This window comes from Canis lupus, chromosome 5, assembly GCF_003254725.2.
Source record: "Canis lupus dingo isolate Sandy chromosome 5, ASM325472v2, whole genome shotgun sequence".
NCBI lineage: Eukaryota > Metazoa > Chordata > Mammalia > Carnivora > Canidae > Canis > Canis lupus.
Window position 1 is genome coordinate 73237321 of NC_064247.1, and position 17123 is coordinate 73254443.

Consider the following 17123-nt stretch of genomic DNA (forward strand, 5'->3'; position numbering starts at 1 on the left):
TTCAAAACTTCCAATAATATTCAAATGCCAAAGCAACCTGGGATAAATATAGGCATAAATAAGGGCATGCTTCTAGGATGTAACAATGTGAAACTTCAGCAGATTGTGGTTTCAATGAACGAGATGCTAGAAGCAAGAGTGAGTTTACATGGGCTTGTAATTTCCTCTGACAAGATACATGCACTCATTCCTTCGACCTAAGCAAAACTCCCAAGACTAAAACAGATTTGAAAGTCAGGTGGATAAGAAGACCATCTGGGATGGGATAACACGTAAAATCATCAAAAGTATTTTTTTTAAATAGGATTCAAAATGATATAGAATAGCATCTATAAGAACAGACATGTTCTTGGTTACCTGGAAAATGGAATTGAAAGTAATTAGCTTAATATTGGTGTACTTCTAGAGTCCTATAAGTGAAAATAAAAATCTTCACTTGATACCAGATTACTCCAGATTAAACAAACAACAAGAAAGTTGAAACCATTGAAGACTGATTGAACTGTAAGATGACAGGGCCTTTCAGATGAACTGTTTCACCCAAACCAAAACAAGGGATTTGAGAATGAATCTGTTTAAGTTTCAAAACAAAAAAGGATTTCTACCTTTTCAGTTCTGGCTCTTTCATGACCGGTCGAGGAGTATGGAGCACTTTAAGATTTCTCTTTGGTTGATTTTTATGCCCCATTTTGGCAGATACATCATCCTTAAAGGGGCCAAGGTATCTAAAGACCAGACAAATGTCCAGAAAAATACACAGGCCCATCAACATAAAGGAAATGATTTATAACCAACATGAAGTATTAATTTTAAAAAGCTATGAAGTATTCCAGCTAGTCACTTTGAAAATGGGCCAAAATAATGGCTACATTTACGATAGAATAAGCTGTAAAAAAGAATATCAGCTTTGAGGCCAGATGGACTTGGGTTTGAATCTCAGGACCAATGCTTATGGTGACACAACTTTGAATAAGACTTGAAACTCATAGGAGTTTCCATTTCTTCATCTGCAAAAGGGAAGCCCACTACAGAGCGCTAAGAGAACATGGGAGGGCACCTAAGAGGTACATGTAAAAACTCAATGTTTTGAGTACCCATCTTAGTGAGGCAATATAGTGTTAAGACATGGGCTTCAGAGCCTGGCAGTGCGGGTTCTAAAAAATTATCTCTACCATTACCTGCTGTATGACCTGGGCAAGTTAACCAGTCTCTCAGCATCTCCTTTCCTCTCTGACAGTAATAAAGGTACTCTTGTACTCACCTGCATGGAGGTAATGGTAGCATGTACCTCAAGGGACAGCTGTGAGAGTGAAGGGCACTAGTGTGTATAAAGTGCATATAATTAACAGTATTTCAGTGTTTGCTGTTATTTTTTTATAGATTTTATTTATGTATTCATGAGAGACACAGAGAGAGAGAGAGAGAAGGGCAGAGAAACAGGCAGAGGGAGAAGCAGGCTCCATGCAAGGAACCCAATGCAAGACTTGATCCCAGGACCCCAGGACCACACCCTGGGCCGAAGGCAGACACTTAACTGCTGAGCCAGCCAGGCATCCCAGTGTTTGCTGTTATTAATGTTAGACCTACTATGTATCAGATACCATACTAACAGCTTTCTCTGTATCAAGGGTCAGCAAATTTTTCTTGTAAAGGGCCAGTGAATACTTCAGTAAATATTTCAGTCTTTAGGAACATATATAGTCTCTGTCACATAGTCTTTGGTTGGTTTTTTTATGGGTCACAAAAAATACAAAAATATGGGCTAGATTAAGCAAGCAGGCCATAGTTTGTTCATACCTAGCTCTTTATAATCTCTGTTACTGGTAATTTTCAAACTGCGAAGGATCTAAGATTTCACCCTACGTGGAAGCTAAGGAGCTAGCTGCCGAATTTTGAGAGCTAGCAGAAGATATGAGACTCCAGGGTCAGACACAAAGTACTGTTGTGAGCAACATGCTCACAACATTGCAAACAGTGCAAAGTTCATTTTTGCATCAGCACCCACCACCTCTGCCCCCAGTCCCACAAGGTGATGGGTGAGCTTAACAGCGCAGATGGATGTTGTGCCCTCCTTAGTAGGTTTGAGTCACAGCTAAGAAACATCAAGGAATCCAAATCTTTTATCAAGCAAATCAGTCTAAATTTTCTCCTTGAGAAAAATTTTCTCCTTTATCATACTGGACAGTAAACAACCCTCCCCTATGCTCCCATAGGAAACACTATCTTTACCTTCCCATGTTCTTTGCCCTACAGAATTCCTTGAAACCCCTTGCATATTCCAATATGTGCAAAACCAGGAGAGACCAGAAGCACCGGGGTGGCTCAGGCAGTTGAGTGTCTGACTCTTGATTTCAGCTCAGGTCATGATCTTGGGGTCATGAGATCAAGCCTCACATCAGGTTCTGTGCTAAGTGTGGAGTTGGCTTGAGATTCTCTCTCTCCTTCTCCCTCTGCTGCTCCCCCTGCTTGGCCTCCCTAAACACAAACAAACAAGCAAAATATTAAAATAAAAACACAAACAAAAAACTAGGAGATACCAGGGGAACACTGTCTCCCAACAAGAAGAAGCCAAAGCTAACTCTACCTTAATCTGAGGATCCTTTCTATGAACTAATCAAGCAGATTTGGATATTTTTAAAAGTCCCCATAAAAAGGAAGTTGGCAATTTCAAAGCTCAAGCCACACCAAGACTAACAGATCTGTGACATCATACACATCATTTTCTGCTGAAAAAGTGCCTTTAGTTAGAAACAGAAACCAATTTGTAAATGTGAATTAAATGCATATTCCACAGGAAAAAAAAATCTGGTGAAAGGGAAAAAAAATTTCTTACGTGTAGATATAAATGTTTCCTGACAGACATAAATGAAAACTAATACGGTGACATTTTTCAAATTAGCCATTGGAAAACATGGTGTGTGCGTGTGTGTGTGCGCGCATGTGCGTGCACGTGTGTGTGCTTTAAACAGCCTAAGCATTTTTCAGTTATGTTGGTCTAGGAAAGTATTTATGAAAAGGATAATAAATAATTAATTCTACTGGCTAGAAGCTGCAACTCCTTTCTGCTTCGACAATATACATTGAAATGCTGTTTAAATTATCGGAGCAAATTGATTCAAAAGGCTTCCATTAGTGAGCTGGCAAACAGGTTTGAAGCTGGCTAATAAATTTTAGATAAAGATATAGCCTTTGATGAGGATGGCAACGCCAGAGTGCTGATCTCCAAGTCACCAGTTTGTTAAATTAGTGGCTAAAGTCTAGATTTCTCCCTGTCTCATAACTCACTGTGTTAAGCATCGGCAGAGTCAAAGCGGAGTGCCTGCTGTGTGTGCAGCGGCTGCTTATAGGGCTGGGAATAACATATGATCCAGCTTTTCTTTAGTGTCCCTTTCTGAGTCTGTTCTATCAGGTTTTCCAGTACATTAATCAAGGATAATTAGGCCCACCTGTGACATAAAAATTTCCACCTATGATATGCCTTGAAGCATAAAGTCATGTCTGAGATAATGATTAAGGAAACTCCTTAATCAAAATCAAGAAAATGTACACGATGCTCTTAATTCCATTTGGACACATGTCCTTTTAGCTGGCTGCGACCTGTTGGTCTAGGTTATGGAATATTATGCAGCTATTAAAAAGCGTAAGTTAAAGCTATATTTACTGGCTGGAAGGTAGACCTCATATACTATCTAGAGATGGTGAAGTATGCACCCACTTATGTTAAAGAAAGAGAATGAAATCTTTTGTGTGCATATTACACATTTTAACATGAATAAAAATGTGCAAGAATACACCAGCTATTAACTGTGGTTATCAGCAGAGGGGATAAGATCAAAGGGAGGAGTAAGGAGTAAAAGGGAGGAACTTAAGTCCCCCTTTATACAGCTCTATAATTAAAAAAAAAAAACTGTTCAAATAAGCATGCATTTCTTTTATGACTTAAAAAGATCTAATACCAAAGAAACAAAATTAAAAAATAGGGAAGCTGTTTATTCTCTTAATTTATTTCTACCTGGCACCTTTGGGGAAGCTTCTCAAGGGCTGATCCATCTTTCTATCCATCCTCCCTTCCATGTAACCAATCAACCAGTCCTTGGAAATGGTGGGCTAGGAGTATACAGTTTGGCAGTCAGGCCTGGAAGGAAATTCTGGCTCCACTGGCTTGCTCCCCCTGTGGTTTTGGGCCATGCTCTTCATTTCTTCTAAAACCAATGCAAGAGCAACAGTGAGAGAATGCAGCAGGATCTCAGTATGGCTACTTCTGAGCCGAATAAGCCATTCATGGCTGTCAGGGTGAACCAGGTTAGTAACACTGAAACACATGATAGGGAACTGACTACAAAGGAATTCAAATTTATACAGTCTCAACTTTGTCCCACTTCCAATGCTGGGTGCAGGAGTGAAGACCTCTTTGCTTTTTCTTTAAGGAGTACCATATTTCCTTGGCTTCGTTACGTAAAGGCATTTGTGATATGCAGCTTTTGTGTGGTATTCCAGTCTCAGCCCTACCCTGGAAAGGCAGAAATTACAGATGAAAATCCCAGAGAGCTTCTCCTGACCGTGTGGGGATCTGAAGCAACCCAGTAGGATGAAGATCTCTGGGGATCAGTCTCTGGAAGAGAACATGCCAGCAGGTCTGCTACTCATTTTCAAGGGCCCGACCCACACCCAGTGTCCACACATTCCTCAGGGGCTCAGACTCACAAGGCCCTACAAATGCTGCCCCTGGCCAGGCAGAGACCGTGCATTCCCATCCAACTGTCTTCAGGAAGGCTCGTCAAAGTTACTGACACTTAACACTCCCTTTCAAATTTTAATGGGCTACAAAATAAAATACCCAGATTGTGCAAACGGAGAAAATGAAGTGAAAAGTTAGAGTTATCCATTTTTAATTAAGTTCTTAATTATATAACAACAAAACAAGCAATTAATTTCCACATGGCTACATTAACTATTCGAGGCTTAAGTGAGGCAGAACAACTAAAAAGTATGTTTTCCTCTGGCTTAGATAAACATAAGATACAAAATTTCATGTGTGTGCATGAGTGGGAGGTGGGGGAGAGACGAGAGATGGAAGGATGAAGGGAAGTAATAACTTGCATTTATCCAGCACTTACTGTGTTCCAAGTGATGCTCAAAGCAACGTGTCTAACTACCTTTGATCTTCCCCCAGTTAATCCTCACACAACCCAAGGTGGTGGGTACTCTGTCCCTTCCACGTGACTGAGGAGGAATCTGGGGAAGAGGCAAATCAAGGAGCTCGCCCAGGGGATCCCTGGGTGGTGCAGCGGTTTGGCACCTGCCTTTGGCCCAGGGCGTGATCCTGGAGACCCGGGATCGAATCCCACGTCGGGCTCCCGGTGCATGGAGCCTGCTTCTCCCTCTGCCTATGTCTCTGCCTCTCTCTCTCGCTCTCTCTCTGTGACTATCATAAATAAATAAAAATTTAAAAAAAAAAAAAAAAAAAAAGGAGCTCGCCCAAGTTACTGCAAACCAGCCAAGGCAGAGCCGAGACCGGACTCACGGTCTGGCTCCAACAGCCTTCTGGGGAGTGCTACGCTAGCCTGTCTTCACAGAAAAGCACCAGGGAAGGAGAAGGACAAAGGCAGACTGGGATGCTACAGGAGGGGCCACCAAACTTTGTGCAAAGAGCCAGACAGTAGATACTTTATGGGCTTTAAGGGCCGCATGGTGTTGGCCCCAACCACTTGACTACGCCGTCCGTCATGGTGCAAAGACAGCCACAGACAATGCGTAAGCAAAGGACTGTGGGGCTGTGTTCTAATAAAACTTTATTTACAAATACTGAAATTCGATTTTCATATAATTTTCACATGTCATAAAACATTCTTCTTCTTTTGGTTTTGTTTTCTTTCCTCAAACATATAAAAATGTAATGCCATTCTTAACCTATGGGCTGTATAAAAATATAAGGCAGGCCAGATCTGGTCCACGAGCCACTGTCTGCGGGCCCCTTCCATTAATGGGCGCACAATGCAGGAAGATGTGCTCACTTAGGCTTTAACATCAGACAGGCCCACGGCTGAGTTCTGTTACCTTGGGTAAGTTCCTTAACAGCCCTACACCCCGCGTTTCCACATCCGTAAAATGGGGACAACAACTTCTACTGTATCATTTGGTTTTGAGAAATAAAACTGCACATAAAGTGGGGCTGGCATCGTGCTGGATACAGGACAGGTGATTGGTTTGGGTATCCATTCACTCAACGAAGCTCTTATTGAGTTCCTATTTTTCACCAGGGACTTAGATAATAATTTCCTAGGCACAGGGGAGGCAGCTGTGAAAAAAAAAAAAAAAAAACAGACAAGGGTTTCTGCCCTCGCAGAGCTGCCATTCCAGTGCCAAGTTCTCCAATATAGAAGCGACCCAACTCTTCACCATGGATGGGCCTGGCCCACTGAAGGATGAGTCAAGACTCTGGGGTGTTGTTCTGTGGTCAATCAATTCTCGCACGTCACCATCTGCAATGCAGCAAGGAGTCTCAGGTATGGGAGGGCACAAGGATGGATACTACATGGATGCCAAAGAACTCTCACTACTTTGAGAAATATGCCAGCAATTATGCTCCCTTGGGATCCTGTTTGTATGAATAAGAGAAGCAATTAATGACAAGAGCGGAAGAAGAGCCAGAGCTAACTACACACGCTTTCAAGACAGAACACCACAAACGTGATCTGTGCCCTGGCTGAGAGCATCTCTTCACGTGTTCCAAGCCCCAGTTAGCCTCACGCCTAAGAGACTCACAGGGGTTTCTCCTCCTATCCTGAAAAGATGGGGATAATATGGGAGAAAATAGAGAAGGCTGTCATCTCCTAAGCAGGTGCAGGAAGGCATAATTTCCCCAAACATATAAGAATAAAACTTCTTAACTCATCCCTCAACACCCTGATGCAGTGGCCTGAAATAGCCTTTCAGACCGGTCACTAGGAGAAAAGTTGGCTTGTGGGCTATAACTCACCTTCTCCCAAGTGGGTCCCCGGGGCCCTCTGTGGTGACGAGTAAATTAATGCCAAATGTCACTTCAGAATGATCAAAACCCAAGAAGTGACCTCCGTTATGGCATTCACAGATACACGTAGGGCAGAAGGCCAGAAACAAGCCATCCAGAGAAAAATGTATATTTCACCGCTCCACAGCAAAAAGGTATCACAGCCAAACACGCACTTCTCTGCTGCATTAAGGGAAAAATCGTGAGATGGCAAGCAGGCTGGGTTTTTAAAGGATGAAATACAGCAGGGCTATTTCCATGCTGCCAGGCCAGAGAGCATGCTGGCAAGTCCGTCCCTTGGGAGAGGTTTCTAGAGCCTGGGAGTTGGCCTTATTGGAGGTGGGTGGGCAGGGGGAAGCTGACATCCTTTCTACTTACTCCAGGTAAGTGGCAGATAATCCCAGGGGGGGTCCTGGCTCAGGCTTTTTCATCAGTAATTACAAAGCTGAAAATCATGATCTACCTTTGAGTGGAACAAAATGGGCCAGTGGTCCTTTCTCTTTTTCTCTCTGTTTCAAGCCCCTACCACCAAATCTCTGCACAGCCATAAAAACCTCACCTTAAGTAACAAATTGGCTGGAGCCAACAGGATTCATTAGAAGGCATTTAATTACTGCAGGGCTATAATGGACATCTGCTGTTTTTACCTGTTCTGTGTCCATATCCCCTTTCTTCTGACAACAGCTTCTCTAATCACCTCAGGGCAACCCCCTCTCTCCCCACACACCTCTGGGGGTCCTGACCCCACCTGCTGAATCAAGATATGAGCACATGACCAGTCTGGACCAATCAGAAGTGATCACCAGGAGGGGTTCAGAGACGGCACGTGACTCGGGTGGGCGCAATGGAGTGAAGGCCAGGGCGTTGACTGGATCCACAGGGGAGAGAGAATCACTATTATCTGAGAGAATGGACTGAGAGAAAAGCGTGCAAGCCCCTAATTGCTGGCTTGCTACAGCATAGAGAATGGCTGCCCAAGGAAGGCCAGCATGAAGAGTCAAGGGATGGAGAGGGATGAAACCTTGCACAGTCAAGCTTCTGGAGCCGGCCAAGCTAAATATTATTTGTGGTGATTACCTGAGGGTTTTTCAGAAGCCCTCACAGAATAATGCAAATAGCTTCCCAGGGTACTACAAAAATGGCATCAACGCCTACATTTATGACTATCAGAGCAAGGCCATCTATAAACAACTTTCCTCCCAGCCTGTCACCTCCCTGTATCCCAGAGTGGAGTGTCGTTGACGGCCCAAGCCTTAGTAGTCCCAGGAGCTATTAATCACAGACCATCGGGATCCCTGGGTGGCACAGCGGTTTGGCGTCTGCCTTTGGCCCAGGGCGCGATCCTGGAGACCCGGGATCGAATCCCACGTCGGGCTCTCGGTGCATGGAGCCTGCTTCTCCCTCTGCCAGTGTCTCTGCCTCTCTCTCTCTCTCTCTCTCTCTGTGACTATCATAAATAAATTTAAAAAAAAAATCACAGACCATCTAATGCAGGGGATGTCTTTGATTCCCCAATTCCCTGTCCCTTCCCCTTTGGCCCTCTCTTAACATTTTCATGCCATGAGCCTTTGGTTAAGGGGGATTTATGCTTATTTGCCAGATAGGAAGCATCTTCAAGAGATGGCTGACATCCAGAGACAGCCAACAGAATGACTGAATCTGTCTCTATTATCGTCTATGAATCCCCAGGATATAGGGTAGGAGCTGCCATATAGTTGGGTCCTCAATAAACTTTACTGAATAAATAAATAAGCAAAGAGATCTCTTCAAATAAATGAAAGATACCTTGGGTGTAAAGGTGGTCTTCTACAGCTCTGAGTCCTCCAACAGGGCTAGGCAGGATACTCTATACCTATCAGATACTCAAAATACATTTGTTGAATGAAGGCAGATGCTCTACCACCAATTAAAAGCACTTCCAGGTTCATTATAAACAACTGGTACTGTTCGTGATTTATAAGGGGAAAAGGGAGAAGGTAGTATGTATATTCCCTATTTCTCAATTTCTTAAAGGCCTAGGCAGCTATGATGAGGTCTTGGGCTCTACTGAGCCTTCCATTTGCATTATTGATCTAAAATATAACTTACACAGGCAAATTCTGAATGCAAATTATCAGAATTGGTGAAGAAAAACATGAGGAGTTACAACTGTAGGTCTACCAGACCGTCCACTACGTCGTTGCAAAGCTGAAACTGTAACTGCATATATGTGTTAGAAGTCGTGGCATTGCTACTGTGGCCTCAGACAGAGATCTGAGAACTGGAGCTTCCACAGGGTCCCTTACTCCCCAGCATGTAGATTCAATCACAGATTTTTCTACTCAGAAGGCCCAGTGATCACAATTATGTATGTCAAAATACATACCCAGTGTAACTCAAATCAAAGAGGGACAGAATCACTGCAAAAGGGGAATAGAATTTGGGTGACTTTCCCATCGTTCTGTTTTTTCACCCATTTATGACGACATCTTGTAAACATCAAGCACTCTCTCCCACATCGGCCACCAATCACTGGGTGCTGAGTCTCCTGGGAGGCTTTACTGATGGGGCAATAAGTAAAGGCAGCAATTTTACATGAGCTAGACTTTAAAAGAGAAGTTAGAGGTCCAGCCGTAAAGGTCACAACAAACAGAGGCACTTGAGCCAACCTGATAATGTGGACAGCCTACAAGTGTAGACATGAGAATCAGAAAAAGAGCTCACATTGGGTTTACCAAGCGTGCCAGCACCTGGCTAGACTCCCGAGACAGAGAAGGTAACCAAGAACTTCCTAACTGAGCCATCCTCATGCATAAACCTTAAGGGCTGGGATCTCCACAGCTACTTTTGCTGCCTGAGGTACAGGAGAAGGTAAGAGACCATGCTCATGAAGACCAGAAAGGAACTACTCAGGTAGAGCTATGGGCCAAAGCAGGCCCAAAAGACTACAAAAGGGCAAAAAATATGCCACTTCTGTTGATACCATATGGATGCACTGGGAATGTGATAGTGCTGCTAAAAGAGCGGCCACCATCTTCCCAGTACATTCTGACTCCCAAGAAATGATTCAATACAAACCTCACTTCAAATTCTAGGCTGTTATAACTTCTCTGATTCTTAATATCCTTTCCTGGAAAACTGAGACAATCCTACTCATCTCATAGGAATGCCAGAATGAATAAGTGAGAATCTGTGTAGAGCAACTAGAACAGCATCAGCACCCAACAGACATAAAATAAGCGGTATCGTCCATCATCATCATCAAGTTACTCAGCTCAAGGTGAAGGCTGACTATCACACCATTAACATGTCATAAATTCCTAATAAAATACAGCCATGTTATCTCAGAAACGAATAACTCTATCTCTGCAATACACAGATACTCAAGAGCCCCAAGAATCTGTATTAAAAATTTCCCCTCGGGGGGAGGAGCAAGATGGCGGAAGAGTAGGGTCTCCAAATCACCTGTCTCCACCAAACTACCTAGAAAACCTTCAAATTATCCTGAAAATCTATGAATTCGGCCTGAGATTTAAAGAGAGACCAGCTGGAATGCAACAGTGAGAAGAGTTCGCGCTTCTATCAAGGTAGGAAGACGGGGAAAAAGAAATAAAGAAACAAAGGCCTCCAAGGGGGAGGGGCCCCGCGAGGAGCCGGGCTGAGGCCGGGGCGAGTGTCCCCAGGACAGGGGAGCCCCGTCCCGGAGGAGCAGGAGCTGCACCGACCTTCCCGGGCGGAAAGGGGCTCGCAGGGAGCTGGAGCAGGACCCAGGAGGGCGGGGATGCCCTCGGGCTCCCGGGGACAGTAACAGCAACTGCGCACCCAGGAGAGTGCGCCGAGCTCCCTAAGGGCTGCAGCGCGCACGGCGGGACCCGGCGGGACCCGGAGCAGCTGAAGGGGCTCGGGCGGCGGCTCCGCGGAGGGGGCTGCGCGGCCCCGGGAGCAGCTCGGAGGGGCTCGGGCAGAGGAAGAGGCTCCGTGCGGAGGGGGCTGCGCGGTTCCAGGAGCAGCTCGGAGGGGCTCGGGCGGCGGCTCCGCGGAGGGGGCTGCGGCCCGGGAGCGCGAATCCACCAGCGCAGGCTCCGGAGCACAGGGCGCCGGGACAGCCCAGGATCCCGCCTGCCCCGGGACAGGCAGAGGCCGGGAGGGCCCAGGACAGCGAGGACGCTCCTGCCCCAGCTGAGCACATCAGCGGCCCCGCCCCGGAGCCTCCAGGCCCTGCAGACAGAGAGCTCCGGAGTTCCTGCGGGGGCTGAATCCAGGGCCCCAGAGCTGCCCCGCCACTGGGGCTGTTCCTCCTGCGGCCTCACGGGGTAAACAACCCCCACTGAGCCCTGCACCAGGCAGGGGGCACAGCAGCTCCCCCAACTGCTAACACCTGAAAATCAGCACAACAGGCCCCTCCCCCAGAACACCAGCTAGACTGACAACTTCCAGGAGAAGCCAAGGGACTTAAAGTACACAGAATCAGAAGATACTCCCCGGTGGTTCTTTTTTTGTTTGTTTGTTTTTGTTTTTGTTTTTGTTTTGTTTTGCTTTTTGATTTGTTTCCTTCCCCCACCCCTTTTTTTCTCCTTTCTTTTTCTTTCTCTTTTTCTTCTTCTTTTTTTTTTTTTTTTTTCGTTTTTGTTTTTTTCTTTTTCTTCCCTTTTTTTTTCTCTTTCTCTTTTCTTTCCTTCTTTCTCTCCTCTCTTTTTCTCTTTTTCCCAATACAACTTGCTTTTGGCCACTCTGCACTGAGCAAAATGACTAGAAGGAAAACATCACCTCAAAAGAAAGAATCAGAAACAGTCCTCTCTCCCACAGAGTTACAAAATCTGGATTACAATTCAATGTCAGAAAGCCAATTCAGAAGCACTATTATACAGCTACTGGTGGCTCTAGAAAAAAGTATAAAGGACTCAAGAGACTTCATGACTGCAGAATTTAGAGCTAATCAGGCAGAAATTAAAAATCAATTGAATGAGATGCAATCCAAACTAGAAGTCCTGACGACGAGGGTTAACGAGGTGGAAGAACGAGTGAGTGACCTAGAAGACAAGTTGATAGCAAAGAGGGAAACTGAGGAAAAAAGAGACAAACAATTAAAAGACCATGAAGATAGATTAAGGGAAATAAACGACAGCCTGAGGAAGAAAAACCTACGTTTAATTGGGGTTCCCGAGGGCGCCGAAAGGGACAGAGGGCCAGAATATGTATTTGAACAAATTCTAGCTGAAAACTTTCCTAATCTGGGAAGGGAAACAGGCATTCAGATCCAGGAAATAGAGAGATCCCCCCCTAAAATCAATAAAAACCGTTCAACACCTCGACATTTAATTGTGAAGCTTGCAAATTCCAAAGATAAAGAGAAGATCCTTAAAGCAGCAAGAGACAAGAAATCCCTGACTTTTATGGGGAGGAGTATTAGGGTAACAGCAGACCTCTCCACAGAGACCTGGCAGGCCAGAAAGGGCTGGCAGGATATATTCAGGGTCCTAAATGAGAAGAACATGCAACCAAGAATACTTTATCCAGCAAGGCTCTCATTCAAAATGGAAGGAGAGATAAAGAGCTTCCAAGACAGGCAGCAACTAAAAGAATATGTGACCTCCAAACCAGCTCTGCAAGAAATTTTAAGGGGGCCTCTTAAAATTCCCCTTTAAGAAGAAGTTCAGTGGAACAGTCCACAAAAACAAAGACTGAATAGATATCATGATGACACTAAACTCATATCTCTCAATAGTAACTCTGAATGTGAACGGGCTTAATGACCCCATCAAAAGGCGCAGGGTTTCAGACTGGATAAAAAAGCAGGACCCATCTATTTGCTGTCTACAAGAGACTCATTTTAGACAGAAGGACACCTACAGCCTGAAAATAAAAGGTTGGAGAACCATTTACCATTCGAATGGTCCTCAAAAGAAAGCAGGGGTAGCCATCCTTATATCAGATAAACTAAAATTTACCCCAAAGACTGTAGTGAGAGATGAAGAGGGACACTATATCATACTTAAAGGATCTATTCAACAAGAAGACCTAACAATCCTCAATATATATGCTCCGAATGTGGGAGCTGCCAAATATATAAATCAATTATTAACCAAAGTGAAGAAATACTTAGATAATAATACACTTATACTTGGTGACTTCAATCTAGCTCTTTCTATACTCGATAGGTCTTCTAAGCAAAACATCTCCAAAGAAACGAGAGCTTTAAATGATACACTGGACCAGATGGATTTCACAGATATCTACAGAACTTTACATCCAAACTCAACTGAATACACATTCTTCTCAAGCGCACATGGAACTTTCTCCAGAATAGACCACATATTGGGTCACAAATCGGGTCTGAACCGATACCAAAAGATTGGGATTGTCCCCTGCATATTCTCGGACCATAATGCCTTGAAATTAGAACTAAATCACAACAAGAAGTTTGGAAGGACCTCAAACACATGGAGGTTAAGGACCATCCTGCTAAAAGATAAAAGGGTCAACCAGGAAATTAAGGAAGAATTAAAAAGATTCATGGAAACTAATGAGAATGAAGATACAACCGTTCAAAATCTTTGGGATGCAGCAAAAGCAGTCCTAAGGGGGAAATACATTGCAATACAAGCATCCATTCAAAAACTGGAAAGAACTCAAATACAAAAGCTAACCTTACACATAAAGGAGCTAGAGAAAAAACAGCAAATAGATCCTACACCCAAGAGAAGAAGGGAGTTAATAAAGATTCGAGCAGAACTCAACGAAATCGAGACCAGAAGAACTGTGGAACAGATCAACAGAACCAGGAGTTGGTTCTTTGAAAGAATTAATAAGATAGATAAACCATTAGCCAGCCTTATTAAAAAGAAGAGAGAGAAGACTCAAATTAATAAAATCATGAATGAGAAAGGAGAGATCACTACCAACACCAAGGAAATACAAACGATTTTAAAAACATATTATGAACAGCTATACGCCAATAAATTAGGCAATCTAGAAGAAATGGACGCATTCCTGGAAAGCCACAAACTACCAAAACTGGAACAGGAAGAAATAGAAAACCTGAACAGGCCAATAACCAGGGAGGAAATTGAAGCAGTCATCAAAAACCTCCCAAGACACAAGAGTCCAGGGCCAGATGGCTTCCCAGGAGAATTTTATCAAACGTTTAAAGAAGAAATCATACCTATTCTCCTAAAGCTGTTTGGAAAGATAGAAAGAGATGGAGTACTTCCAAATTCGTTCTATGAAGCCAGCATCACCTTAATTCCAAAGCCAGACAAAGACCCCGCCAAAAAGGAGAATTACAGACCAATATCCCTGATGAACATGGATGCAAAAATTCTCAACAAGATACTGGCCAATAGGATCCAACAATACATTAAGAAAATTATTCACCATGACCAAGTAGGATTTATCCCTGGGACACAAGGCTGGTTCAACACCCGTAAAACAATCAATGTGATTCATCATATCAGCAAGAGAAAAACCAAGAACCATATGATCCTCTCATTGGATGCAGAGAAAGCATTTGACAAAATACAGCATCCATTCCTGATCAAAACTCTTCAGAGTGTAGGGATAGAGGGAACATTCCTCGACATCTTAAAAGCCATCTATGAAAAGCCTACAGCAAATATCATTCTCAATGGGGAAGCACTGGGAGCCTTTCCCCTAAGATCAGGAACAAGACAGGGATGTCCACTCTCACCACTGCTATTCAACATAGTACTGGAAGTCCTAGCCTCAGCAATCAGACAACAAAAAGACATTAAAGGCATTCAAATTGGCAAAGAAGAAGTCAAACTCTCCCTCTTCGCCGATGACATGATACTCTACATAGAAAACCCAAAAGTCTCCACCCCAAGATTGCTAGAACTCATACAGCAATTCGGTAGCGTGGCAGGATACAAAATCAATGCCCAGAAGTCAGTGGCATTTCTATACACTAACAATGAGACTGAAGAAAGAGAAATTAAGGAGTCAATCCCATTTACAATTGCACCCAAAAGCATAAGATACCTAGGAATAAACCTCACCAAAGATGTAAAGGATCTATACCCTCAAAACTATAGAACACTTCTGAAAGAAATTGAGGAAGACACAAAGAGATGGAAAAATATTCCATGCTCATGGATTGGCAGAATTAATATTGTGAAAATGTCAATGTTACCCAGGGCAATATACACGTTTAATGCAATCCCTATCAAAATACCATGGACTTTCTTCAGAGAGTTAGAACAAATTATTTTAAGATTTGTGTGGAATCAGAAAAGACCCCGAATAGCCAGGGGAATTTTAAAAAAGAAAACCATATCTGGGGGCATCACAATGCCAGATTTCAGGTTGTACTACAAAGCTGTGGTCATCAAGACAGTGTGGTACTGGCACAAAAACAGACACATAGATCAGTGGAACAGAATAGAGAATCCAGAAGTGGACCCTGAACTTTATGGGCAACTAATATTCGATAAAGGAGGAAAGACTATCCATTGGAAGAAAGACAGTCTCTTCAATAAATGGTGCTGGGAAAATTGGACATCCACATGCAGAAGAATGAAACTAGACCACTCTCTTTCACCATACACAAAGCTAAACTCAAAATGGATGAAAGATCTAAATGTGAGACAAGATTCCATCAAAATCCTAGAGAAGAACACAGGCAACACCCTTTTTGAACTCGGCCATAGTAACTTCTTGCAAGATACATCCACAAAGGCAAAGAAACAAAAGCAAAAATGAACTATTGGGACTTCATCAAGATAAGAAGCTTTTGCACAGCAAAGGATACAGTCAACAAAACTCAAAGACAACCTACAGAATGGGAGAAGATATTTGCAAATGACATATCAGATAAAGGGCTAGTTTCCAAGATCTATAAAGAACTTCTTAAACTCAACACCAAAGAAACAAACAATCCAATCATGAAATGGGCAAAAGACATGAACAGAAATCTCACAGAGGAAGACATAGACATGGCCAACATGCATATGAGAAAATGCTCTGCATCACTTGCCATCAGGGAAATACAAATCAAAACTACAATGAGATACCACCTCACACCAGTGAGAATGGGGAAAATTAACAAGGCAGGAAACAACAAATGTTGGAGAGGATGCGGAGAAAAGGGAACCCTCTTACACTGTTGGTGGGAATGTGAACTGGTGCAGCCACTCTGGAAAACTGTGTGGAGGTTCCTCAAACAGTTAAAAATATACCTGCCCTACGACCCAGCAATTGCACTGTTGGGGATTTACCCCAAAGATACAAATGCAATGAAACGCCGGGACACCTGCACCCCGATGTTTCTAGCAGCAATGGCCACTATAGCCAAACTGTGGAAGGAGCCTCGGTGTCCAACGAAAGATGAATGGATAAAGAAGATGTGGTTTATGTATACAATGGAATATTACTCAGCTATTAGAAATGACAAATACCCACCATTTGCTTCAACGTGGATGGAACTGGAGGGTATTATGCTGAGTGAAGTAAGTCAGTCGGAGAAGGACAAACATTATATGTTCTCATTCATTTGGGGAATATAAATAATAGTGAAAGGGAAAATAAGGGAAGGGAGAAGAAATGTGTGGGAAATATCAGAAAGGGAGACAGAACGTAAAGACTGCTAACTCTGGGAAATGAACTAGGGGTGGTAGAAGGGGAGGAGGGCGGGGGGTGGGAGTGAATGGGTGACGGGCACTGGGTGTTATTCTGTATGTTAGTAAATTGAACACCAATAAAAATAAATAAAAAAAAAAAAAAAAAAAAAAAAAAAAAAAGAATAAAAAAAAAAAAAAAAAAAAAAAAAAAAAAAAAAAAAAAAAAAAAAAATAAAAATTTCCCCTCTTTTGGCAATACTTCCTTAGACTCTGTATTTTTCACAACCAGATGCTATTTCCAGAATATGTCCTTGGGAGCTTTCAGCATTAAAAAGAGAAAAAAAAAAGGAAAAGAAGCTTGGTTAAGTCCTATAGTCCATCCTGAGGTTTCAAGTGAGTTTATTTTTAATTATGTCTCCTTGGAAACAAATGGTGCAATGTCATCAAGGCAAGATCTCACTCTAACTAATCTCAAAGACTCTGTGCTATATGAAGGATGCTAAGAAAGCCTCAGTCTAATGCAGCTCTTATGCCATAGACATGAAAAAGTAAAAACAGGA

General features: G+C 43.1%; 1 protein-coding gene across 11 annotated transcripts in view; it reads right to left on the bottom strand.

Moving 5' to 3' along the window:
• Positions 1-17123, bottom strand: part of WWOX (WW domain containing oxidoreductase) — a 952589-nt gene that overhangs the window by 797930 nt on the left and 137536 nt on the right. Inside the window, exon 6 of one of the 11 annotated variants that reach the window (XM_049110685.1) lies at positions 2347-2475. The exons of the other annotated variants lie outside the window; for them this stretch is intronic. Within the exon in view, the coding sequence (XP_048966642.1) occupies positions 2362-2475 (114 nt within the window). The 3' untranslated portion in view covers positions 2347-2361. Of the gene's footprint in view, positions 1-2346; positions 2476-17123 lie in introns of those variants that run through there. 11 annotated transcript variants of the gene reach the window in all.